This window comes from Amblyomma mixtum, chromosome 1 (assembly GCF_055824585.1).
Source record: "Amblyomma mixtum isolate Tamu chromosome 1, ASM5582458v1, whole genome shotgun sequence".
NCBI lineage: Eukaryota > Metazoa > Arthropoda > Arachnida > Ixodida > Ixodidae > Amblyomma > Amblyomma mixtum.
Window position 1 is genome coordinate 67,959,252 of NC_143012.1, and position 27,496 is coordinate 67,986,747.

Here is a 27,496-nt window from a genome sequence, read left to right on the forward strand (position 1 = left end):
AGGCCTGCAGAGCTGTTGGCGGTAGTGACGAGGTAGATGGAGATGCCGGAAGCCTCGGCACGGCGGCTGCCGCAGAGTCGTCCTTGGCTGCAGGACGCTCTGGCGACAACGCCACTGAAGCGCAAAGTGGCAGAGCCAGAGACGCGGGTAGGACAGTAGTGGGAGCAGAACACGAGGCGAAGGTCGTGCGGATCCCACCTGGTGTGGCGTCGAGAGAGACAGCCGGGCTGGAGACGCTGGACGGGAGTGGCGGCGAGGCGGCGAGGGGCTGCTGAGGCGGGCCGGGTTCTGATGAAGGCTGCGTGGGCGCGAGCGAGGCCGGTGCAGGGCCAGAGGCTGGCGGCGGCGAAAACGGGTCCGCTGCTTCGTAGAGCGGCGGCGGAACGTAGTAGGCGCCGAAGTACGCCAAGACGGCCGCACGCAGCTCATCGTATGGCCGGCCGCCGAAAGCAGAGTAGGTGAGCCGACGCAGGAGGTCGGCCGAGAGGATGTCACAAAGGACTTCGTGTTTGAACGGCTGGATGGTGATGCCGTTCAGGTACGTCGCAGCCTCCAGTTGGGCGAACCACCCGCCGACGCCTGCAGGCCGGAACGCCGGGAGCGGCGGGTCGAAACTTGGGTGCTGCCAGTACGCCATGCTGGAACGCCGCTGAGATAGAAGGCACGGTTCGCCAGGTCACCACTGTTGAGGATTTGCGGGGTCGCAGCGGAGCACCAGACAGAGACGACCAGCGTGGCAGGCTTCTAGTTCCGGACTGCGCGTGCCGGGCGTGCGCGCCCAGCACGCGCTGTTCATCTTTATTTTCCTCTAGCGCGGGAACGCCGATCTCAGCGCCAGCGCCGCCGGGCGCTACATCATCTTCAGGTTGGCGTGCTATACTTAGGCACAAGGACTAGTTACAAAAAAAACAGGACAAGGCGCTCGCGCATGTACAGTCTTTGTCAAAAGTTTAGAGCCCAGGGGGTTTACTTCTTAGCCTTGCAGTGGGACTCATGAAGCATTCTGGGAAGTCCTACTCATTGAAGAAGGCAGAACCAGAAATCTTCTTACCCAGAGGAAATTTGGAGCGCTGTAGATGCATAACGAACCACACAGTGAGGCTCAGAAGCAAACCACCGTGGCTCCAAACTTTTGACAAAGGCTGTACCTGTGTTGTCCTGTTTAGTTGTAACTAGTCAATGTGCCTAAGTATAGTGCGCCAAACTGAAGATGTGTACACGACGATGTCCTCCATATCTCCACCTGCCGTCCGTTTCCCTCTTCTTTCCCCTCTCCACTTTCTGGGGAGAGGAGGAAACACCCAGCAGACTGAGCGTGGCTCAGCAAAAATTAATAACAGAGGCGATCAACAAATGGAAATGGAATAACATTAGAATCAGAATTCTAATACTTTGCTGAGTGAAAGACGTTGGGTTCAAAAGTGGAATAGAATAAGATTTGGAATAGATTGACGAGGGAAACAAAAGGGCAACCGCATTTCCGCTGCATCAACCCAATTGAACGCCCCTATTTTTTTTTTACTGATGTCTATACTGCGGGCGTGTTCAAGCGGCCCTCGCTATTACTGAACCATCGAACCTCGGGGATAGCGATTGTGCCTTCATCTGGCATCTGTAGATACGTCTACGTATTAACAAAGTAACGCTTAATCGTTTCATCACATTTCCCACACACTGTATACATAAATCATGAAGAAGGTATACCGCAGTTAAAGCGCACATGCTTTGGGCACTTCGCGCCTGATTCACTGAAGAGGCTTGCACGGTCTTGGTCTATCGCCGCTGCAGTTGCGCAGTTTCTATACGTCGCCTCGATCAAAAACCAGATCGCGGGAAAACACCAAAGACGGAACACAGTAGACCTACGTCCGGCCTATGTATACCTCGTCTCCTGTATTAGCCCTTTATGTTTGCGCAGCTGTTGCCTGTAGTGGTTTGAGCATCCGCCTCGCATGCAGGAGGCGCGCGGTTCGATCCCCAGTGCCACCGGCTTACCGGGTTCCCACCGGTTTATACAGTGTTGATGCAAGCTTTCCCCTGCCTTGGGACTGGGCTTATATTCGGTGAAATTTTTAGGAACTCGGTCGATGACCCCACCTTGTGTCGACGAAAATACATGTCCCATGTCGCTCTTTGACCGAAGCAGCCCGTCTGTTATAAGAAAAAATCATCATAACCAACTGCAACGGAAAGGAGGTGTTGCGAGCAATTTAAGTGTTACAAGGTATGCGTGACAAATTCTGTGGAGCAAGTTATGCGTGACAAGTGTGTGGAACAAGATATGAGTGACATGCTATGCTTGGTTTTGGTGTTATTGGGGTTTAACGTCCCAAAGCAGCTCAGGCTATGAGAGACGTCGTAGTGAAGGGCTCCGGAAATTTCGACCACCTGGGGTTCTTTAACGTGCACTGACATCGAACAGTACACGGGCCTCTAGAATTGCGCCGCCATCGAAATTCGACCGCCGCGACCGGGATCGAACCCGCGTCTTTCGGGCCAGCAGCCGAGCACCATAACCACTGAGCCACCGCGGCGGGGGGCGTGACAAGGATGTGGGACGAGTTATGAGTGACACCTTACGTGGGACAACTTGTGTACGAAAGGCTATGTGTGGCAAGTTATGTGGGACGCGTTATGCTTGACTTTCGCTTTGCTGTGCATTCACTGTTTGACACAGTTCGTATTCAACTGATAATGATCCCTCTTTCTCCCCGTTCTCCTCTCCCCTGTTCGCAGGTGGCCGCGACGAGACGAGTGCTCAGCACAGCAGCCGAGGCAAAATGCACGCCAAGGGCACGCTAAGACCGGGCGCCTCCTGAGCCTCGCCGCGAGTCTCTGAGGCGCAGCAGCCGCTGCCTCGCGTCTCTCGTCACCCTCGCCCCAGCCGGGCTCGCTTAGAAGAGGAGAGCGCGGTAGTGTCGGCAAGATGGCCACGGCCGCCGGCCAAGGTGGCCCCGGAGGCCAGGAGCCGCCGCACGACCAACCGCAACAACCTCCGCATGCACAGCAACAGCAGCCTCGGCAACCCGAGCAACAGCAACTTGCACAGCAACCTGCCAAGCAGCCTGCACTGCACATCTCGCAGCAATTGCCGGTGCCGCCCCAGCAACTTCAGCAGCAGCACCAGAGGCGCCGCGCCAGCATCGACGTGCCCGTCAGCTCGGACCAGCACGTCACGCGACCGCGGAGGGCCAGCGGCTGCCGCGCCGCCGACTTCATGGTGAGCGAATGGCGGCGAGGCATCGGCCATTTTTAAGCGTGACAGCCCGTCTTGTTAAGCGTGACACCTGGTCTTTTAAGCGTGACACCTGGTCTTTTAAGCGTGACACCTTGTCTTTTAAACGTGAGCGAATGGCGGCGAGGCATCGGTCTTTATTCGTTCGTATTATTAAGCGTGACAGTTCGTGTCACTGCGTCAGAGCTCTTCTTGATCGCACTAGGATAGCTACACTCTCGTACAGGACCCACGTTACAGTTATGAGCCACTCTGACTTGTTCACTGGAGGATTTCGGAGGAACTACTTAGGGCTACTTGATAAACCCGAAGACACTGGCAAAGGATCGATGGTGCAAGGACAGAGCCCAGTGGTGCGCTGCCTTGCTGAATATGGCTGCGAGACATTCCCGTATTTTGACTGTAGGATTTTGAGTTCTGTAAGCGGAAAGAATAAGTGACTCTGTTTCGGACCTCGAGTCTCTTCCTATGGAAAATCTTTGGTCATCCACCGCTGTAATGCCCGGAAATATGAGCTGGATACGCTGTAGTCGGCCAGAAAGGGGCTGAGTTCTCAGAATATACGACTATTCTTTGCACAGATCTCTTTAAATCTTTCAAATGCTTCGCTAATTTCCATATTATTTACTAGTCGCCGCGGTGGCTCAGTGGTTATGGTGCTCGGCTGCTGACCCGAAAGACGCGGGTTCGATCCCGGCCGCGGCGGTTGAATTTCTTTGGAGGAGAAATTCTAGAGGCCCGTGTGCTGTGCGATGTCAGTGCACGTTAAAGAACCCCAGGTGGTCGAAATTTCCGGAGCCCTCCACTACGGCGTCTCTCATAGCCTTAGTCGCTTTGGGACGTTAAACCCCATAAACCAAACCAAACCAAACCAAACCAAACCAAACCAAACCAAACCAAACCTATTATTTACTAGCAAGTTATTAAAGTAGCGAAAGACGTACTGTTAAAATAATATTCGCCCCGCACTGTGGGAATCATGTATGTTTTAAAAAGCACACATATCCATGTTTTCGGTCAAACTCTAGCCGCGTCAAGGCATACACGAAGTTCAGGCTTCCCGGCAGTCCCGTGCGAGGATTAGGCCTTTAAAGCGCTCTCTAACAAACTGCCATAGACGGTGGCACCTATTTTTTTTTTTCCCCACTAGGCTATTTTGGGAAACCGTGGTCTAGCTCCTCTATGTCGCCAGCGTATACAGTGTCCGCCATTTTCTTGCTGTCTTGCTCGGCCGGAAGTTCTGGGCAGAAACTTCCGCGGCGCGCACTTTTCCGCGTCCGAGTTTGCCTTTCGGGGCTGCAAAACTCGTGGTAGAAGGCGTAAAGAAATTAAACTGTCGCGAAACGCGTCCTCACGCCGACGAACTGCTCTAGGAAGGACGCGCTGGGCGGAAACAGTTTGCCAGCGGAAGCGGGGCCGCGCGCTGGTCGTTATAAAAAACGCGCCGTAGGCGGCGCTGCGAACGCTGTCTCTGTATGCTCAACTCTTTATGGGAGGGGGGCTTCGTAGTTGCGGTAACTTTGTTAGGCGCTAGTGCCTCGTGGCGCGCGGAATCGTCGCACGTGGTGAGTTACAGGTGCCCTGCGACGCGTGCCGTAATGACGCGATTGTAATGGGCGCCCCATTTTCTTCTACGCTGTAGACTCCGGAACTATAGTGAAGGACGCTCAGGATGGAAGTAAGTTTAGATTGAGCATGCTCGAAATCTTGGTCAGCTTGAGAATGTGTGCCTGACATGCACGTAAATAGAAGCGCACCAAGGCACGAACCCTGAAAAGCATTAACATGAATTTCGCACCAACTGCCTTCTATGGAGCCGCTTTGAGATTTTCAGTGCATTTTTTTTCTTACCAGTTAGGGCCATCAGAGCTCCCGGTGTGATCATATAGTCGCAGGGCTATAACTATGAGTAGAGTCGAACCTCTTTATAACGAAATAATAGATATAGCGAAAGAATGACGGTTTCAGTTTCAGTTTATTCACTTTGAACGAAGGTTATACAAACAGGGTGATAAAAGCATCTGGTCCCTTAGCAGGCTGCTAGTTCGGGCCCATGCAATAAGTGCACAAAATAGCGTACCCAGGCGTCAACATAAGAAAAAAAATGTACATTTTATATGAATAGAAGATGCTACACAAAACTGCAATCAACTGAAGCAAGCATATGCAACCAGTGAATGAAAAAACTCTAGGGAGCTCGGTCAACACGTGCTATAATGAAGCTACGGCTATAACGAAGTAATTGCAGGGCCCCTTAAAATTCGTTATAACGATGTTCAACTTATCTCATTATCATCACTTGATGTGCTGCATGCAGCAGAAGATGACACTTGGCACTCTCTCTCGTGACGTTATTGTGATCACAACAAATATCGTGACATATTGTTGACGCCGTTAGTTGCCCGGTATATAGGGCAGTAATATTCCCGATGGCGGGAGGTGTGGCCACACATCCGACTCCACGTGCAGTTCATGCGACGACGTCACGGTTCTTCCAAGAAGGCCCTACACAAAAACAAACATAAAATCAGACTTCTTCAACATGCGTTAGAACGCTTTTGAGAATTTTGTTTTCGTATTTCTGAACATCCTGATCTCGGAAACGTCTCAGAAATGCTTGCCTGTATAGCGGCCTTCGTGACACGTGCGATGATCATGGGATCTGGGAAGGTCGTTGTTGCCAGTTTAGTAGGCGCTGTATTTTGCTCTCAGATTCGCGGCTGGCTATCGGGAGGCGCTACCATAATAGCCGCGCCATCATAGTTTCGCAAGAGTGGCGAGAGGGCGTGCAGTTCCATCGTATACACGCAGATCTCGAAAACTGTCGCGAAGCGGTTTAAGCTCGCGAGCGGGCAATATGGCGGCGCCCAGAGATCGCTTATCGCAGAGGTCTTCGCTAACCCGATGATGGAACGGAGTCGATGGCGCAGAAGAGTGGCATGTCGATTGGGCTGTTCCATTTGTGTGCGGTCGTCGCTGATTTCACGTCCTCGCCAAAAAGTAAAAAAAAAACGTATAGTAATGCTAAACTATAACTGCTACGACGATTGAACAGCAGCGCCGCAGAGTGGTATGAAATCGACCTTGCATTAGCATCGATCCCTGGGAATACAGTGATGGGTGATGGAGTTTTTTTTTTCTCTTAGAACAGCCACTGTCGCCGTTCTTTTGGCTTTTGCCCGGGCCTATACCCAGCTTCATCTTGCGTCAGTACAAGGCTGCCTTGTTCAAATAAGGCGGTCCCCGAGGGCGCGTTGCTAGGCGCGCTTTCAATCCGCCAAGCTGTTGAGACGACACGCTTTAGCAGGCATGAACGAAGCCGTTTTGCCGTTTCTCCTTAAAAGAAAAATATCTATAAAAAATAGGCGAACTTCTAACCGCGATCTGACGAGAAGGTCATGGAGTCTCGGGAAGAATCTTGCTCTGCTCTGGTTTTGGAGTCTTCCAGCCTCGGTTCATTGGGATTCTTTCATTTTACTAGGAACCCAACGTTTACCCAACCATCTTTTCTATCGTGAGTTTAACCGTCTGTCGTTTCTCCTTTTTTTTTTTTTCTCGCGCCGTTTCTCCATTACGAATTCCCTGACTAAATTACTCGGTTCTGGTTCAAGTTTCCCGTCTTCGTGATGAACCCGTGCCGGATGGTTTGGAAAAGGTGAACTGTCAATTTTTTTTTTAGTTTTGTACAGCGCGCATTTCGGGGCCTGTTTTAGGAATTTCCTCGACATTAGTCAAACGAATCGAATCAAATTAATCAAAGAGGGTTTTTTTGGATTCGAAGGCAATGCGTTCATATACGTTATTAAAGACGAGACCGAAAGTTTCGAACCGCATTGTGCCCCTCTATGGATTTATTGTATAAAAATACTAAGTAGCTAGCAAGAAATGTCATTCTAGTAATGATGCGAGGGGAACAGTGCACAGGAAAATAAATGCGAAACAATGCGATGCTAAGGAAAATGCGTCTTTAACCATACTTCCTCCAAACTAAGCACGTTTCTAATGGCACTCTTTTTACAAGATGTCCTTGTGGCATTAAAGTCAAATGCTGCTAATTCAACGGGCTGAGTGCGTTACAAAGGCTAAAAACGGGCAGGTAGATAGAAGATTGGATTGGATTGGAGTAAACTTTATTTGTGCCTGCAGTTGGGCGCTCGCGCGCCCCGACGAGGGCCTACGTCGTCTACGAGGCTGCCGTTACTCGGCGCGGGTCTGCGCTCGCCGTTGCCGGCTCGCTGGGTCCCTGCCTTTCGAGCGCCCCGAGGACCTGCTGGACGGCCCATAGCTGTTGGTCATGGTCGTTGCTCTTCACTGCTGAAGAAGCGATTATTACGCTTCTAAGAATGACAACATACGCGGATGTTTTACAGTTTAGTACTGTTCTCACTGCGGAATTTTGAAATTCACGCTGACATAATATTCTCGATTTGAAGTGCAGTATCTAGATTTTTTTTAGAGAGAGAGAGAGAGAGAGAGAGAGAGAGAGAGAGAGAGAGAGAGAGAGAGACAGAAAGAAACCCTATTTCGTTTCTCTTGAGCCTTGTTCCATTTTATAGTATGCGCTGCCCAAAGGAATGCGTTTCGTGAACCCGCAAAGAGGGATAGACTGCAGCGTTCTAGGAGCGCTCGGGCCTGTGACCTCCTCCAGACGCTCTCTTCACGTACCGACGAATCACGAGGCCCGAACCTTGTTGTGACGGGAAAGGGCACCTCTTTCTTCGAGACCTACACACGCATTCGCAACACTGCGCGGACTACTTGGAGGAAATTACCTGGGACTCGAAATTTATTTCGCGCGCTCACAAAGCACCGTTAGGCCCTTGACGTCGGAGTATTAATCGTGTACTCGTAGCCTGGTGGCTTTTGTTTGCCCCGTAACTGTCTTGAATTGTTTGTTTATATTTGGTTTGGTCTGGTTTATTGGGGTTTAACGTCCCAAAGCAACTCAGGCTATGAGGGACGCCGTAGTGAAGGGCTCCGGAAATTTCCACCACCTGGGGTTCTTTAACGTGCACTGACATCGCACAGCACACGGGCCTCTAGAATTTCGCCTTCATCGAAATTCGGCCGCCGCGGCCGTGATCGAGCCCGCGTCTTTCGGGTCAGCAGCCGAGTGCCGTAACCACTGAGCCACCACGGCGGGGTTTGAATTGTTTGGCTCACCCAGCCTGTATTGCTGCCGAATATCTAAACATGGTGATCTGAGCAGCTCGACCTGCCCGTAGCGTCTGCCTGATCGTGCGATCATCCGTTCTCGACTTATGCAACGGAAATAACGACTCAATGGATAAAGCGAGATTCCAAGCTGCGGCGCTGGGACAAGGGCTATGCGAAGCCTATAGGCGGCGATCGGGTGGCGACTTAATAGGAACGCGTGAATCGCGCGTCGGGCAGGGAATGGGTGTGCAGTCGGCGCGAGCGTAAGCGTTAGGGCGGTCAGCCAGCGGAGCTGAATTTCAATTAACTCTTCTCCCCTCACGGTAAGTACGGTCGACGCCATTAGCTATACGGCAGGCTTTGATGAATTCTGCCCCTCTGCTTGCCGTGCTGGACGTTCGGTTGAATAAACGTGGTCAGAACTGTCTTCGACAGGCGTTTGGTGCTTTCCGGAAGTTATCAAGGGAGCTGCGGTCTCACTACAGTATATGTGATTACGCCGTTATCCGCGACCAGCAATATATTAAGGCGAAAGCTTTTAATGGCTCATCGTTGTCGTGAACAAAATGTGTCCCGCTTTTGACGGGTGTCCACCGAGATGTGTGAGACAGTTACTGCTCCATTTCCTTTCCTCAAATACAATTTTCAGTTTCTTCATTACGGCCCCTCTTTCTTCTTTCACTCCCACATCCTCCCTTTCTGTACGGCGCGATTCGGGTGTCCACCGAGATGACAGAGAATTACTGCGCCATTTCCTTTCCTCAAAAAGCGTCGCGTTCAAAGGGCAAGGCACCGCGCCGAACGGGTAGTAGCGTTCCGTGGACTGCCTGGCAGTGCTACAACACGCTGTCGCGTTCCACTCCTAAAGGCGAAGGTTAAGCGTCATTAATTGGCTATTAATCAGTATTGAGACATTAATAAGTAATTAGCCATTATTTATCAATTATTCATTAATTAGTAATTTGTCATTACTTAGTAATTAGTACTCAATTATGTGCGACGTCTTCCACTGGTGACGTCGCCAGTGCCACAGGGGCAGTCAAAGTGGTGCGGAAAAACGCTTTCTCCTCTACGCACTTTAGGCAGTCAAAGTGCCCCCTGAATATTTGTGTCCACAGCCGGCACAAAGGCATATCTCCTACCTACCTCCAGCTAATCCCCGTTCTTCCTGTCCCGTCTCCAAACCTGCCTGTCTGCACACTCTAAACAGAAAGGTATGAAAAGAGAGTAAGGTGTCCTGCAGCGTAGAGCCTTTTATAAAAGGGTGCGCGCTAGAGGACAGCTTTTCACACCCTTTTTACTCCCATATAGGTGTATTCGTGTTTAGAGTGCAGGGCCCAGCTGCGCGTATACCTTTTCTTGGGACCAGCTGTGTTACCCTGAAGCGGACCGTCGGGTAGCTATAGATAGCTGTCCGCCGAATCACACGTTCCACTTAAGTGCAGTTCCGGCTGCTGGTTTCCTCTGGGATATACCACCGCTAAATCTCGTTTGTTCGAGTTTGCAGTTTAGTGGCGCATTCCGACTTCGTGGTTTGACGGAGCACGTTGTACTGATTACACACGAGTATAGAGCTCGCCGCTCAATTGGAGAGCACACAGTTTGAGCGGAGATGCTCACAGCAGGCACACGCGAAGTACTACTGTGGGATATTTGGCGTGCGCTTCCGATCCCCGAAAAAAAAAATGGCTGGGGTTCAATGTGGCTTGAACCTAGCGATACGAGCGAAAGCTCTGTTAAGCATGATCTCCACTGTCTCAAATCAAATGTCAAGGTCAGTCAGGTTCTCAGTGCTCATAGTTTTATGATCACGTGGTCATGCTACCGTATCTTTTGTCATACCACCACACAGTTAAGTTCGGTTTGACCTTGTGAGGCATTGAAGGTCATTGTCTATGTGGTGCCCACTGCCTCAAATCAAATGTCAAGGTCAGTCAGGTTCTCAGTGCTCATAGTTTTATGATCACGTGGTCATGCTACCGTATCTTTTGTCATACCACCACACAGTTAAGTTCGGTTTGACCTTGTGAGGCATTGAAGGTCATTGTCTATGTGGTGCCCACTGCCTCAAATCAAATGTCAAGGTCAGTCAGGTTCTCAGTGCTCATAGTTTTATGATCACGTGGTCATGCTACCGTATCTTTTGTCATACCACCACACAGTTAAGTTCGGTTTGACCTTGTGAGGCATTGAAGGTCATTGTCTATGTGGTGCCCACTGCCTCAAATCAAATGTCAAGGTCAGTCAGGTTCTCAGTGCTCATAGTTTTATGATCACGTGGTCATGCTACCGTATCTTTTGTCATACCACCACACAGTTAAGTTCGGTTTGACCTTGTGAGGCATTGAAGGTCATTGTCTATGTGGTGCCCACTGCCTCAAATCAAATGTCAAGGTCAGTCAGGTTCTCAGTGCTCATAGTTTTATGATCACGTGGTCATGCTACCGTATCTTTTGTCATACCACCACACAGTTAAGTTCGGTTTGACCTTGTGAGGCATTGAAGGTCATTGTGGATGTGGTGCCCACTGCCTCAAATCAAATGTCAAGGTCAGTCAGGTTCTCAGTGCTCATAGTTTTATGATCACGTGGTCATGCTACCGTATCTTTTGTCATACCACCACACAGTTAAGTTCGGTTTGACCTTGTGAGGCATTGAAGGTCATTGTCTATGTGGTGCCCACTGCCTCAAATCAAATGTCAAGGTCAGTCAGGTTCTCAGTGCTCATAGTTTTATGATCACGTGGTCATGCTACCGTATCTTTTGTCATACCACCACACAGTTAAGTTCGGTTTGACCTTGTGAGGCACTGAAGGTCATTGTCTATGTGGTGCCCACTGTCTCAAATCAAATGTCAAGGTCAAAGGTCTCAAGGTCAGGTACCCAGTGTTCATAGGCATATGATCACGAGGTCATACTACCATAGCTTTGGCAATACCACCACGCAATTAAGTTCGGTTTGACCTTGTAAGGCATTGAAGGTGACTGTCGATGTGGTGCCCACTGCCTCAGATCAAATGTCAAGGTAAAAGGTCAAGATCAAAGGTCAACAACAGGTATCCAATGGTCATAGTCATACATGGTCTGTTCTGAAAGTAGTAGGACTCATTTTTTTAAACAAAATTTATTCAAGAGAATAGTACAAACGATTACAATTTTTCAAGATAGCACCCTTCCGCACCTACGCGCTGCTGCTAATGAGTTTTACAGTTTTCGTACGCCTCCAGGAACGCCTGGACCGGAATGCTGTTTAGCTCCCTCGTCACGGCCTGTTGAACCACCTCTACCGATCCGTGATGTATCCCCTCGAGCGTCGATTTTATTCTCGGGAATAGAAAAAAGTCTGGTAGGGCCAAGTCGAGGCTGTAGGGGGGCTGAGGCAGCGTTGCCGCCTTGTGCTGGACAAAAAATCGGGGTCCTCATCCAGATGACGAAGAAGATCCTACCGGTTGGCCTTTTCCTCCTTTTACAACACTCCCGGCACCAACTTCGCGCACGCTTTCCTCATGGATAAGTTTTCTGTCACGATCCCAAAAACTTGGGTTTGAGGAATGCTCAAGTCATCAGCAATCATTCTGATACTCATTCTACGATCACTGTTAAGTAAATGTTTCCCTCGCTACACATTTTCGTTGGTCTTGCTGGTCGAAGGGCGTCTGAAGCGGTCGTCTTCCTCCACTCTTTCCTTACCTTCTCGGAAAAGCTTGTGCCTATCAAAAACACCTGATCTACCCATGGAAGCGTCACGGTAGGCCTCCTTAATCATGTTGTGAGTCTCTTTGCCCATTTTACCAAGATTTACTCAAAATTTGATCGCGTATCGCTGATCCAGTAAACGCTCGACGATTCTGCGTGACGAGACGTTTCGACAGGGGTTCACAGTACAAGCGACCTCCTCTCTTTAACGGCCGAGAGCCGACTGCCGATTTTCCCCGCATTCCCAATATCCCCCTTCAACGATCCTGCACGCGCAGACCACCTCTCGTCCGCCCGTTCGCCCAGGAAAAAACCAGTCCTACTACTTTAAGAACAGACCATGTATGATCACGTGGTCATACCACCATAGCTTAGACCATAGCTTTGACCTTGTGAGGCATTGAAAGTCATTGTTGGTGCTGTGCCCACTGCCTCTAATCAAATGTCAAGGTCGAGGTTAAAGTTCAAGATCAAATTTAATGGTCATGTACCCAGTGGTCACAGTCATATGGTCACGTGGCCATACTAGCATAGCTCGGGCCATACCACCACGCAGTTAAGTTCGGTTTGACCTTGTGAGGCATTGAAGGTCATTGTCGATGTGGCGCCCACTGCCTTAGATTAAATGTCAAGGTAAAAGGTCAAGATCACCATAGCTTGGGCCATACCACCACGCACTTAAGTTCGGTTTCACCTTGTGAGGCATTGAAGGTCATTGTCGATGTGGCGCCCACTGCCTTAGATTAAATGTCAAGGTAAAAGGTCAAGATCACCATAGCTTGGGCCATACCACCACGCACTTAAGTTCGGTTTCACCTTGTGAGGCATTGAAGGTCATTGTCGATGTGGCGCCCACTGCCTTAGATTAAATGTCAAGGTAAAAGGTCAAGATCACCATAGCTTGGGCCATACCACCACGCACTTAAGTTCGGTTTGACCTTGTGAAGCACTGAAGGTCATTGTCTCATATACTTTAAAATCGGAAGTCGTACCCCGAGGAGCAGAGCTCTCGCTGTGAAAGGGCGAACACTTGTCCGAATTCGTGTCGCCGCGCCGGGACGCGGAGGGCGTCTGCGCCTCTTTCCTCTGCGGTCACGATCGGGCACCGGAAGCCCCGGCGTGCGCACCGATGGGCGGTGCATTTCAATGCGTTCATCCCTCCTTCCATCTTTGTTTATTTATTCTTTTACTTTTCTCGGAGGGCAGAGAAAGCGAGTTCACATACCGAACCCTCCACCACCCTTATAGGAGGCGCATGCAAATTTCGATCGGCGTCGTCAATTCGCAGTGCGCACGCTGTTGTGGCAGGAGGTCGGGGCTTCCTGCGTGATGATGGCTTCTTCCCCTGGAGTTCGCGGGAAGGAAGTAAGGGGGGGGGGGGAGGGGTTTCTTCCGCCCTTATTACCGGGGAGCGTGCGCGCACGGACTTCATTACACACCGCTTGAGGGCGCTGCGCTATCTGGCGTCCTCATTGCGGATCTCTGAGGCCCTGCTGCGGAGCTCTGAGGCCGCCGCGGTCGATTAGCCGGTGTCGACGGCTGACTACGCGGGTTGTATTTGTGGTGTTCCGTGTGTTCGCCCGTTCGGGTGTGCGACGGATGGGGTTCGAATGCGACTGTTTTCAGTAGAATTTCAATTGTTAGTCAATAGATTTTAACGAAAACATCTTCGGCAGAAGTCCGTCTGGTTGGGTTCTTGAGGCAGTTGAGAGAAAACTGACGCCAACCACTTTAGTCACTCCTGAAGAAGGGACCGAGTTGGTCCCGAAACGTTGGACAAAATTAAAATATTGGTTGGCGTCATTTAGTGAATAGATTATCAGAAAAAAATTGTATGAGACTTTGTGGCTTTCAATCAGTAGTCTGTACAGAACTAGTACTTCTAGCACCATGTCATAGACTATCGAAAGGAATTCTATGAGAGTTTATGGCTTCAAGGTTGGAAGGGATAAGCCACCGCGGTGGCTCAGTGGTTATGGCGCTCGGCTTCTCAGCAGAAAGAGGCGGGTTCGATTCCGCCCGCGGCGGTCACATTTCGATGGAGGCGAAATGCTAGAGGCCCGTCTACTATTGCGCGTTAAAGAACCCCAGGTGGACGAAATTATCCGGAGCCCTCCACTACAGCATCCCTTATTGCTGGGTCGCTTTGGGACGTTAAACCCTCTTAATCCAAACTCATAAACCAAGCCGGGAGAGATGAAGAAGTAATCCGATAGTGAATATAGACAATCTAAGGAAATGGGGCTTTATAAGGGATGTTTGGTTTATTGGGGTTCAGCGTCCCAAAACAACTCAGGCTATGAGGGACGCCGTATTGGAGGGCTCCGGAAATTTCGACCACCTGGGGTTCTTTAACGTGCACTGACATCGCACAGTACACGGGCCTCTAGAATTTCTCCTCCAAAGAAATTCGACCGCCGCGGCCGGGATCGAACCCGCGTCTTTCGGGTCAGCAGCCGAGCACCGTAACCACTGAGCCATCGCGGCGGGGCGGAAGCGGGGTCAATGAGCCGTTTGCTTAGCTATTGGTGCTTTACAGGTGGGCGCATTTCTCGATCGAATCGTACGGCATCTGTGGGGTCACGAGCGGGGATCGGCCCAGAGATCACTCGATCGACTTGTCAATAAATGGTTGCGAGCCAGGTGATTAACTAATGATCGACAGGAGCGACTTGTCGATAACTGATCGGTGAGCCGGTTAATAGCTTGATGAATGAGTTTATAATGGTTTTTTGCACACCGCGATACCGCGGTTTCGTGTCTAGGGTCCTATAGGAATGATGCTCACATTGGTTTCATGTAGTATAACTTGGTTTGAAGACACGAAGGCTTGCACAGTTAAAGCAAACTGAAGAGCCTCAAGGCTTACTTTTTCCTATACAGGAGAGGAGAAAGCATGTAGAAATATATAAACGAAGAGTATGCGACAACATTTACGGCAGAAAAAAACAAAAACATAATAGGCAGATCGCACAGAACGCTCAACTAGATACAGCGCACAAATCAAGGCACACGGTGGACAGTGCAAAGTACCATTGAAGTTACAGTATGTAAATTCTGGCATCCGGTTCCGAAATTCTGGTTGTCGCTGATTTTTTGGCATGTAGGTGAATTCAGGAGCGACTTTAATAACTGCACCCAGTCTTTGGGTTACAGTGTCGTTAGCGGGGGAATTTCGCTCAAAACTAATGGTTTATCAAGAGCATTCAACCCAACTGTACATCTGGGAAGGGAATTTTATTTGATACAATAATCACCTAAAACTAATAGTTTGTCAAGGGCATTCCACTCAGCGATAATCTGGGAAGAGAATTTTATTTGATACAATAATCACTGCCGCCACTCCCGCCGCGGTGGCTCAGTGGTTACGGCGCTCGGCTGCTGACCCGAAAGACGCGGGTTCGATCCCGGCCGCGGCGGCTGAATTTCGATGGAGGCGAAATCCTAGAGGCACGTGTACTGTGCGATGCCAGTGCGGTGTCAGAACCCCAGGTGGTCGAAAATTTCCGGAGCCCTTCACTACGGCGTCCCTTATAGCCTGAGTCGCTTTGGGACGTTAAACCCCAATAAACAAACATAAAGAGGCACGTGTACTGTGCGATGCCAGTGCGGTGTCAGAACCCCAGGTGGTCGAAAATTTCCGGAGCCCTTCACTACGGCGTCCCTTATAGCCTGAGTCGCTTTGGGACGTTAAACCCCAATAAACAAACATAAACAAAAAATAATCACTCAAAACTAATAATTTATATGAGGATTCGGATTTTCGAGTGGCATAAAAATCACTCGTTCGGTTGCGCCATCCATGAATGCGTTGTTCATCACACTTTTGTTCTACTTAATTCGCTTATAGTATTGAAGTCCAACGTAAACAACCTAGTTCGGATCGAAGTACGGGTCAGGGGTGTTATCATGTTGAAAGCATGTATAAAATATGAAGCTTTAATTTTTCACGGAACGGTTACAGAAACTGTAAGGGTCTCTGGGCTAGCTGAGAGCTTATGTTGCAGCCACTCGTTCAATAAAACACAGGGCACTTATCGCTTTTATCTGCTGCTCATTGAGTGCATCGAGTATGGAATCTTGAATGAGTTACGAGTTATCGAGTTCGACCAAAAGGGGCTGGAATTCTTTTGCTGTGTACGAACTTCAATATATAAACAAGCGCCCCCAGGAGTCTAGGCCGGAAAATGAAGGACAAACAAACAAAAAAACCCGAACCACGTTCAAAGGCGCTCCCGCTTTGACGTAATCGTAAGTCTTCAGGGTATATATCTAGAACGGAACCGGGAACATATGTGAGACACGTCTAAAAAAAAATTAGTGCGTCGTTCGGCGATTTTTTACCTCCGCCGAGATCAAAGGAGAGGCGATCAATAATTCATTACACTCGGCCGACGCGCACCTTCGAGTAGTGAGGATGTTTCCAAAGACATGAAGCGGAGAAGACGTAGAAAGGAAGGCTTAGGAATGACTTAAGAAATAAAGAACGCGAAATTTTGCGCTATAATGCGTTTAGGTGACCGGAGGGACATGAAGCGTTTGGGCGAAATAATTCATCGCGTATCTGCCAACCTCCTCTCCCATCCTCCCCACATCCTCCCCAATTGGGAAAGAGATCTTCCCCAACCCCTCCCCTATGGGGAAACAAAAATACGAAAATGGACAGGCGGCGAAGCGACTGCGGTATGTTCGAGGCCAATACGGGTCCAGGAAATAAGATTTCGCGGATCGTGTGTGGCGCGCATTGGTAATGGCGGGAAAGTAGGTTACGGCCAAGTGCCGGCTCATTATTATTACCAAGCGCGTGGGAAAAAAGGAATGCCGGTCTCCAAACTTATTCGCTCGGCTCTCGAAGAGCTCGAATTCCTCTTTTATTTTATTTTTCATTTTTTTTTGTTCTTCGTTAGGAACTGGGAGGAATCGCTGTTAACAATCGTAACGGGTTTTGCGAGGATCTCATTTGACGGTTAATGCGTAATGCCTTTCGTGCCCGCTCGCTCGCGGTCGGGCGCGTTTTTGGAGCGCCGCTTTTCGGCGAAGGAATTTCGATTTTCTGTGCGCGGAGGGCGCGTTGGTTGAGGATTAGAGGGAGGAGGAGGAGGACAAAGTGATGGTGGGGTCGTATCGGTAGATTTCCGCGTTCTGATAATGAACTTGACACTGCTTTAACTGAAAGCGAAACTTTTCTAGAAGTTAGAAGAAGAAGAAGAAGAAGAAGAAGAAGAAGAAGAAAAACAAACTCACAGGATGATTACGCGTCCGTAACGCGAATGTTAAGAGTTAGCTGGAGTGGGGAAAGGGAGGAATTTCCGGTAACAGGGTTTAGTTTGGAGGGAGATTGGAGGATTGAGGCAAGTAGAGAGAGAACAAGGGGCGAGGGTGAAGGGGAATGTGTAGTGTTTATGCGTTGGATGTCCTCGACTAATTCTCCCGATCTCGAGGTTCCGTTTCCGGATTTATCGGGAAGCAGATGGGCGCAGATTCAGCAAGCATACGCGGCCCCGTCTTGGATCAATAGGTGAAACGTTGCTCTTGAATGATTGAAGATGTAATGAAAACGGCGCGGCGAAAGTGGACAGAAGTAAGAACACGCAAGACAGGACCAGGCGCGGGTCCTGCCCTCTGTGTTCCTACTTTTGTCCTTGTTTGTCGCGCCGTTTTCATTACATCTTCAATCATGAACCAACTAGCCCAAGCAAAAGAATTTAACTTGAATGATTGATGGGCGTTACGGCAAACTGGAATGCCACAACCATCGGCAGTGACTCCGGCCCACTGCCTCGCATCCGTGTCGAGGTGGTCTTAACAGTTGGTTTAGTGGTTTATGGAGGTATAACGTCGCAAAGCGACTCGGGCTATGAGGGACGCCGTAGTGAAGGGCTCCAGATGATTTCAACCGCCTGGGGTTCTTTAACGTGCACTGACATCGCACAGCACACGGGTCTCTAGAATTTCGCCTCCATCGAAATTCGACAGCCGCGGCCGGGATCGAACCCGCGTCTTTCGGGTCAGCAGCCGAGCACCGTAACCACTGAGCCACCCCGGCGGGTCGGTGGTCATAACAGCTCGGCTGCCAGTTGTTTTTTGGAGATATGAGAAGAGGGAAAAATCTGCGAGCTTCACAAAAAAAAAGGGGGGGGGGGGGTGCGGGGTGCTGTTTATTTGCGGACGACCTACGCAGTCAAACCTGGCCCAGATCTGTTAACAGCTAGCGCTGTCAGATGACGTGGCTGTAAGATGATGATGGCCGGTTTCGCGAGCAAACTAGGTGGCGGCAAGGCAGTTTTTCGCTCTGATCCGTCCCCATGCAAGCCCTCGAAGAGCGGCGTGTCTTTTCGGCCTGCCGGGCGCCGTTGAATTCCACGTCGTAGCAGCGCCAGTGGCGTGAAAAGCTAAGCGTCTTAAGTGGAGGGAGGCGTGTATAGTGCTAATAGCACAAAGCACTTATAGCACCTAATAATCGTCATAATCATCATCATCGTCATCACCCTTTGTCCACTGTAGCACACAGAGGTCTCTTCCATATCTTGGCCCAGTGTTTAAAGGAATCTCCCAAGGTACACTAGATTTGTAAAAAGATGGATAAGATTAGGAATAACATCTGTTCGCGCGGCGATGGTCCCGGGTTCGAATCCCGGACAAGGACGAATTTTTCTTCAGCTACGGAGTTTCTGCATGAATTAAAGAGTTAACTGCGCGAAATGGTTAGGACACCGGGGAGACGCATTCACGACACTTAGACGCGCAGTAGACGCATTCACGACACTCCCTGGTGTCCTAACCCTTTCGCGCAGTTAACTCTTTAATTCAGAAATGAACCAACTAGTCCGGCAAATCCTTTTGCAACATATTTCTGTGTAAGCTGTTTAGTTTTGCTTTGTACGGGTGTGCTTCGGTGGATGTAAATGCGTAATTACTCCCTTATTACTCTTCCATATCTCTTACAATTAACCATAATGTGTGCCAGCTGGAGCCGCCTTAACCCCCCCCCCCTCCCCCTCCTCCCCCAAACTGCATAATCTCGTGCGTCCGCCTCTCCTTTAGTCCTCCGCTCCTTTAGTGCTTGGCAGTAATGCATGTATGAATGGCGGCAAAGCAATAAATTGCAGCAATACATTGCAGTAATATGCGGCGAACAGTGCCAAGTCGCCTTGCATTTGTATTCAGCTCCAGCCTGTTCGCGTTCGTCTCGGTGCTTTTCATTCTGTTTATTTCATTCTTTTTTTTTCTACGATCGACGCAGATCCGTTCCTGACCATACTTCGCGATTCGGTATAGTCACTGTAGATGCTGAAAAATTGCGGCGTGTCAGCGTCATTTTGCCGAGGCGGGAAAAATTCCTTCCGAGCTAAGCTGTGCGCAAAGATATGAGGGCAGCGCTGGTCCCGAATCATTCGCGCCGCTCCGAGAAAGTAGAACGCGTGTGTGCACTGAATCGCACAGTGAGGCGCGTAACGAAGCCCTCTGCAGTGAGGCGGATGTAGAAAGATTCTCCGTATTTTTTTTTTCCCCCCGGGATTGCGAAAAGAAGAGAGGCAAGCGAGGAAATTTGAAATACGTCAAGACGTAGAGCGGACAGGAATCGTCAATGAATCGTCTACGATCGAAGATGATCACGATCGTCTTTCGCGTATACGTGAGGAGTATCGAAACGGCAGGTTAAAGGGGCTGCGAAACACTGCTTGGGGGGATACCGGCTATACTTCAGGTGGATTCTTTATGTCACGCAGATGCTGACTTAAAAAGAAGTACTGGAATCGATGCACAGGAAGGGGAGTTATTCAATGAAGAAATTTCAAAATACACGCAAACAAAACGCTGCCCTCAACTCGATTTTGGCGGGGCTTCCCACTCCTACTTCGCTCTCCCGATGACGGCACCTGGCGCAACCAATCAAAGCAGCCTGCCAGAGCCACGTCGCGGAAGTTTGCACTCCACGGTTGCCTGCTCTCTGCAACTCGTTCTTGCTGAGACTGGCAGCGTCATTTCCATATGCCAGAGCGCCCCTGGTGGTGTATTTTTATTTTACTTGTTTTGCAGGGCTTTTATCTACGACAAACAAGTTGTTTTTGTTCATCTAGTATAAAACGCAGACAGGTGACAAAATGTGTCTCTATTTATTCACACAATTTGCAGTGTATTTACTGTTTGTCCCATCATCAAGCTCGCGCCAGGTGATGTCATATCCGCTGCTCAAACTCGCCACTGTATGGGGACACCATCAGAGCCATGAATTTGTTTTAGAGCGCAGCTCTTTGGCGTCCGTTCCTGGGTTTCGCGTCGTCGTCGGCGTCGGCCTCGTAACCAGCTCCGCCCCCAATGTCACGCTTTTCAATTGGTCGAAATGCTCGTTACGTCACAGTGCGCGAATTTCAAATGGGGCCAATTGTACTTTGGCTAGTAACCATGCAACCAATCAAAGGGATCGTATAGTGATGCTGCAACTAAGTTGGACTGAGTTTAGTTAATTGCTTAATTAATCAATTAGCCTAATTAATATATAGGAGAATGAAGAGGTCAGAAGAAAAGAAAAGAAAGACGCGCGCCGCAGCGACAACAGCGTCCGCGGAAGGAGACGCTGCTGAAAAAAACAGATAAGTACGAAGCCGCGTTCCCTCCACCACCACGCACTTCCCCACTCAGTAAGACGTTGCTCGTTTCATATATGTTGTGTCGAACATCCTAGACAGTTCCAACAATGGACAGGTTAATGACAGAGCACGATGGATAGAAATACAAGAATATAAATATGAAATAGCCTAATTAACCTTTCTAGTTAGACCGCATAAATCAATAAAACCGAGAACGAAATTGGTCGAGTTGGGGAATCGAACCAGGGTCTCCGGAGTGCGATACGAGCACGCTAGCCACTCCGTAATGCCAGCTGAATGGTTTGGAATGAACAAAGGTGCGTCTAGCTAATACGGCGTCTTCGTTCACTCCCATCTTCCCCCTTTCCCTTACGGCGAGGTGCAGGTGTCCACCCAGATATGCGAGAGAGATACATTTCCTTTCTTCAAAAAATAAATTTACCGTCCAGCAAGGCGTACAGCCGAATTGGCGATGGCGTTCTGTGGACTCCCTGGCAGCGTTGCAAGACGCTGTCGCGTTCCACTCTTACAGGCGAAGCTTAACATGTTAACCACACATCAGTAACACACGCAGACAGCCAATGGACGCGTCATTCGCTGGCAGCACTTGATTCATCATTCACAACCACATTCTTAACGTACGCTCCCTTGCCGCACATGCCAAGGACGTACACCACGATCACATTCTGCGCCATTCCTCTGTACTTTGCTTTGCTGAAACCTGGATGGATCCCGAAGAGCCTCTCGAAATCATAGATTTCCTATACTGCTGTGGTGCTCGCAGAGACCACAACAGAGCGGCGGGAGTCGCTATCTACTTGCGCACAGGTCTCTCTGCAATACCAGTCGGAATGTTTGGCACGTCACATGAAGTTGGCGAACTGTGCGCCGCAAAGTTGCCCAACGGCTTGCTGGTAGTAGCTGCCTACTTCGCCCCTACCGCACTCACGAAAGACGTCGTGCACTTCCTGCAACTCGCATTAACCGTCCATCGATCCACAGCGATGTTAGTAGTGGGGGACTTTAATGTTGACATAAAGACAAACAGCAATTTCCTAACACTTATGCGGGAGAACATCCCGTTCCTCTCGCTCGTAACGCGTCCCACGGCTGTGACAACCTCGCGAGGCACTTGTATAGATCTCGTCTTTGAGAATCAAGCATTGGTGTAGCAAGTCGAACATATATCAGTCTATTTCTCCGACCACAAAGCTTCCTTCATGAATGTCAAGAACTGTTAGTGGAGTCTTTGTTAAAGGAATACGTGTGAAAAAATAAAAAAAAATTCTGTGATAGCGCATACATGTGTTGCTTGATTTCTTTGCCTCAATCTATCGAAAAGGTGAAACAGCTTATTTGCTGCGCTCAAATTTCGCATTAGGAAGTAACGTAATCGTCGGTAATTTTTTGGGTGGACATTAAGATATTTAAAAACGGAATGTACGCGGTATTACCTACGGCAATAGCACCACTGTAACTTACTGTATGCGATCAACAGGCAAAATAGTCAACTAAGTGTTTCTGAGCCCCTTTAAGGACAGCGCAGCGACCTACACTCTAAACACGAGTAGGCCTACGTGGGAGTAAAAAGGGAGTAATATGTCCTCTAGCGAACACCCTTTCATAGAAGGGTGTGGGCTAGAGGACAGCTTACTCCTTTCTGTCGAGTGTGTGTGGAAAGTAAAATGAGAGGGAAATCTGGAGAGGCATTAAGGGAGGTGCGTTCCCTAGAACTTCCCGAGAACCTCTGGATACATAGGTGCGCATTCTTCGACGACTGCAGCTCCGACTGGGTGAAGTGGTGATGGTTCCCTGCGTACTGGGAGAACTGGAGGAACCTTCGGAACAGCTTATTTCTTTAAAACACCCTCACAGTTCTCTCTCTCTGTCCTCCACGCACGCACGCGCACACACGCACACGGACACTGACTGAGCCGACGCGAGTAAAAAAAATTCAGGGGGCACTTTGACTGTCTAAAGTGGGTAGAGGCGGAAGCGTTTTCCGCACCACCTTCGCTGTTTCTGTGGCGCCGGTGGCGTCACATATAATTGGCTACTAATTACTAAGTGATGACAAATCACTAATTAATGGTTAATTACTGATTGATGCCTGAATGCTAATTAACTGCTAATTAATGACGCATAAGCTTCGCCTTTAGGAGTGGAACGCGACAGCGCGTTGTAGCGCTGCCAGGGAGTCCACGGAACACCACCCGTTCAGCGCGATGCCTTGCCCTTTGAACGCAACGCTTTTTGAGGAAAGGAAATGGCGCAGTAATTCTCTGTCATCTCACCGTAGAGGAAGGGAGGAAGTGGGAGTGAAAGAAGATAGATAAAGAGGAGCCGTAATGAAGAAAATGAAAATTGTATTTGAGGAAAGGAAATTACGCAGTAACTGTCTCACAAAATTCAGGGGGGCACTTTTTTGACCTCAAGTGTGGTCACTGATGCCCTTAAGAGTGCAACACGACAGCGTCTTGCAACGCTGCCAAGGAGTCCATAGAACGCCATCGCCCATTCGGTTCTACGCCTCGCTCGTCAGTAAATTGGTTTTTGAGGAAAGGAAATGTATCTGTCTCTCATTTTTCGGTGGACACCAAAACCTCGCGGGAAGGGAATGGAGGAGGATGAGAGTGAGTGAAGACACCGTATTCACTAGACGCGCCTTTGTTCATTCCAAACCATCGAGCTGGCATGGCGGAGTGGATAGCATGCTCGTCTCTCACGCCGAAGACCGGGTTCGATTCCTGAGCTCGACCAATTTCTTAATCGGTTTTATTTATTTATATGGCCTGACTAGTAAAGCTAATTATGCTAATTGGGTAATTAAGTAATTAACTAAGCTCAGTCCCACTTAATTGGAGCATCACTATACGATCCCTTCAATTGGTTGCATGGTTACTAGCCAAAGTACAATTGGCCCCGTTTGAAATTCGCGCACTGTGACGTCATGACCGTTTCCACCTAAGCGTGACATTTTCTGTCGACAACTGCTGCTTACAACGATGAGACATTAAAGGCTTCCGCCTTAATACTTCCTTTAAGGAAGTATTAAGGCGGAAGCCTTAATACTTCCGCCATGCCAGACGTTAACCACTCCGCCATGCCAGCTCGATGGTTTGGAATGAACAAAGGCGCGTCTAGTGAATACGGTGTCTTCGTTCACTCCCATCTTCCTCCCTTCCCGTTACGGCGAGGTTCAGGTGTCCACCGAGGTATGCGAGACTGATAATTTCCTTTCCTCAAAAACCAATTTACCGACGAGCAAGGCGTAGAGCCGAACGGGCGATGGCGTTCTGTGGACTCCCTGGCAGCGTTGCAAGACGCTGTCGCGTTCCACTCTTGGAAACGAAGCTTAACATCTTAACCACACATCAGTGACACAAGCAGTAACACCGCGATTAAGGCTTTCGCCTCACCGCACTTTAGGTCAACAAAGTGCCCCCCTGAGTTTTTGATATTGAGCGTATACGCGTATATGGTGCAGGGTATGTGTGTGGCCCGTGGCGGAAGGAAAAAGTTTCGGAGAAGCCGTTATGTCACATTTTTTTGAAGCCGGACGCTAGTTGGCCGCCGTCTCATCGCGCATGCGCAGTAGACAATTTCGCATTGTGTCGGGACGCCGGCAACTAACAGACGCGCTGATGAGGCAGACGACGCCGCTGCATTACTATTACTATTGGCCATAGAGTTTCTTACTATTACCTAGAGGGAAAGCTGGCGACCCTTCCATGGGAGTTTGCGTGGAGGTCCCTCGTGACCACTTCAGCCACCATGGGCGCTGAAAGCATCTTGGGCCGGTGAGCTACCGACTGCAGAACTACAACTTTTGGACAAAAAATAATGCAAAAATAAAGCTGCTCAATAAATACGAATGTCCTAACGTTCAATATCCTGTCTGCAACAAACGAGCAGAAAAGCCTTTAAGTGAAAAGCTTGCCCAAAATAAGGGACGGCTAGCTCTCTTATTGGTCAAGTATTGAACTCTACAAATACTAACATTTCGTGATTAAAGGGCGACCCACATGGAGCGAACTTGCGCTGCGGATTTTGAGCGGCGCGGCGGAACGCGGACGCACCGCCGCTGTGCCGCACCACAAGAGGCGGAAAACGGGCGGCTGCCGCCAAACCGCTGCCGACAAAAACAAAAAAAAGATTTGTAAGCTTACTCTAAAGCCATTGTTTATTGGAGGGCGCATTCTCACTTTTTAGTTCAGCGTATGCTATCTCCCCTCTCCACTCCACCCCCACTCGGTTTCACCCTGCGCGCCGAGCCACCGGCAGCTGCTGCTAGCAGAGACCACTCAAAAATAGACTCAGCCTATAGTAGCGCCATCTGGTTCTCGGGACAGGAACCATTATTGTAAACTAACCGGCTCTCCTCTTAAGCCTAGAAGTGGGAGAATCGTCACTCTAAATAAAAAAATAAGGCAAAGTTATCACTTATAAGTTTTATTATAGGCAAGGCGAGACGAAGCGAAAGACCGGTGCTCCATTTACGGCCAGTGAACGCAGTGAAAAAGGCAGCAACAACGAGAATTCAGTCCAAAGCGAGGGGTCCGGCTTCGAAAGGCGCCGCCATGTTTGTCGCCGCGCGCGGGCGGAAGCTAGATGCGGGAAGAGAGCGCCCTCATTGGTCCGCGCTGACAGCCAGCATTCGCCGCTTCCGGTGAGCGGCTGACCGCCGGGCGAACGTATCTAGCACTGCTTGGTCGGCGGCGAACGGCCGCCGGCGGCCAAGCGGCCGCCGCCGGGCGGCCGTACGCAGGTTTTCCGCGAGAAAACCGCTCCATGTGGGTCGGGCTTTACAGGCAAATTTTTAAAAGGAAATATGTTTAAAAAAAAAAATGTTGTTGCCTAGATACTTTAAGAGGTTTTTTAATGGCATTTCGGAAACGTAAAACCTTTTATTGGCGTCGTGTGTCGTCGCGTTTTCACTACTATGGTTTCTGCACGCTGCGTTCGCGCAGAAGTCGTCTGCGCACACACGAACAGCGTTTTCGGAATGAAACATCTCAGTAGTGACACTCCATGTTCCCGAAAAACTACGACTGTTCCGCAACAAGTAGCTCACCGTCCCATGATGCCTTGAGCGTCCATGGTGGCTGAAGTGCAGCGCCGCCAGCTTTCCCTCTAGGTAATAGTAAGAAACTCTATGCTATTGGCTGCGCAATCCGCCGTACACTCCCAGCACTCCCTGCGAGCACACGTGACTTCCGGTACACTTCTTGTCGGGCAGCTCGGACAGCGAGGGCCTCTCGTAAGCTTCCCTTCAGGCTCCGTGGTTTGGCCGCTTTTATAGTCCACTCTGCACATGCATTTCGGCGTGTTCTTACTTGTGTTTACGTTTGTTTGTTGTTGTTTTTTTCCTACTTAGGAATCGCAGTCGAGTGCCGGTGACGAAATCAGAGCTCCTGATTCAGGTCCAGACTGCCGTGACATTGCGTTATAGGCGTGCCTCACACACCGATGTCTTTTTTGCATAGCGGCCGCATCTTCCCTCTTTCGGCACTCGCTCTCTTATCCAGGGATAACAAGAAAAACCGGGGATAACAAGAAGAGGAAATAACGCGTGAAAGAAGTGTGTCGTTCTTGGTGGAATGAACCGAGAAGCGTTGCCGCATACACTCACCGCGCAAACTGTTTTCGTATGTGCGTGCATGCACACACTCGTTCAAGCACGCTCGTTATTACGAAGGCCTGGCTATTGCGAAATCCTTCCTCGTTACAGAAGCGCGCTCTCGAGAAGTGTATGTACACTCCGCGTGCCTCGCCGGAAGGACGCTCGGTGTTACGAAACGTTGCCGCTATTGCCAGCTCCTCGTTATTGCGAAATTCTCGGCTAAGATTTCGTAATAAAGGGAACGAGCGCTCTCCGCGCGGCGTTCGCTTACCTTGTACCGTGCTGGTCAGTCTGCCGCTTGCACGAATGCGTTTCATGTGCAGTGACCTGAAACGGGAAGGCACGCGCGTTTCTGGAAAGTAATATGTTCAGCTCGAGGAATGCGGTCTACACGCCGCGGTGGATCTAGGGACCTTAGGTATGCCTATGCGGCATTCTACTGTACTGAGCATGAAGTAGTGTGTTCTGACCCGACGAGATGGCGACAAAATGCAAATGGAGCCACTGTGAACCAAAGCAGGGTAAGGTGAGGCTAACTACGCAGCTTAGTGTACTGTGCGATGTTAGGGCGCGTTTAAGAAGCCCAGGGGGTGGGGGGGGGGGATTTAATTCGGAGCCCTCCGCTACAACGTTTTTCATAGCCCGTGGCTTTGAGGCATTGATGCTCTATATGCCGCACCGTATACCGCACACCACGCCACGCAGCGCACCACCACCACAACGCACATTACACTACACTACGGTATACACTACACCACGTTACATTACACTACAGTATACACTACACCACACCACATTACACTACACTACAGTATACACCCCACTACACCGCACCACGTTACACTACACTATAGTATACACCACGCCGCACCACACCACATTGCACTACACTGCAGTATACACTACACTACACCACACCACGTTACACTACACTGCAGTATACACTACACTACACTACACCACACCACGTTACACTGCACTACAGTATACACCACGCCACACCACACCACACCACATTGCACTACACTGCAGTATACACTACACTACACCACACCACACCTCGTTAAACTACACTACAGTATATACACTACACCACGCCACACCACATTACACTGCAGTATACACCACACTACACTGCAGTATGCACCACGCCACACCACACTGCACTACACTGCAGTATACACTACACTACAC

The 27,496-nt window shown here is 49.7% G+C and overlaps 1 protein-coding gene across 3 annotated transcripts in view; it reads left to right on the forward strand.

Annotated features, from left to right (window-relative positions):
* The window catches only part of dop (microtubule-associated serine/threonine (MAST) protein kinase dop), a 384,316-nt gene that overhangs the window by 60,361 nt on the left and 296,459 nt on the right, over positions 1–27,496 (forward strand). For all 3 annotated transcript variants that reach the window (XM_089551564.1, XM_089551572.1, XM_089551581.1), the window contains exon 2: positions 2,737–3,220. In XM_089551564.1, the coding sequence (XP_089407690.1) occupies positions 2,927–3,220 (294 nt within the window). In that variant the 5' untranslated portion in view covers positions 2,737–2,926. The remainder of the gene's footprint in view (positions 1–2,736; positions 3,221–27,496) is intronic.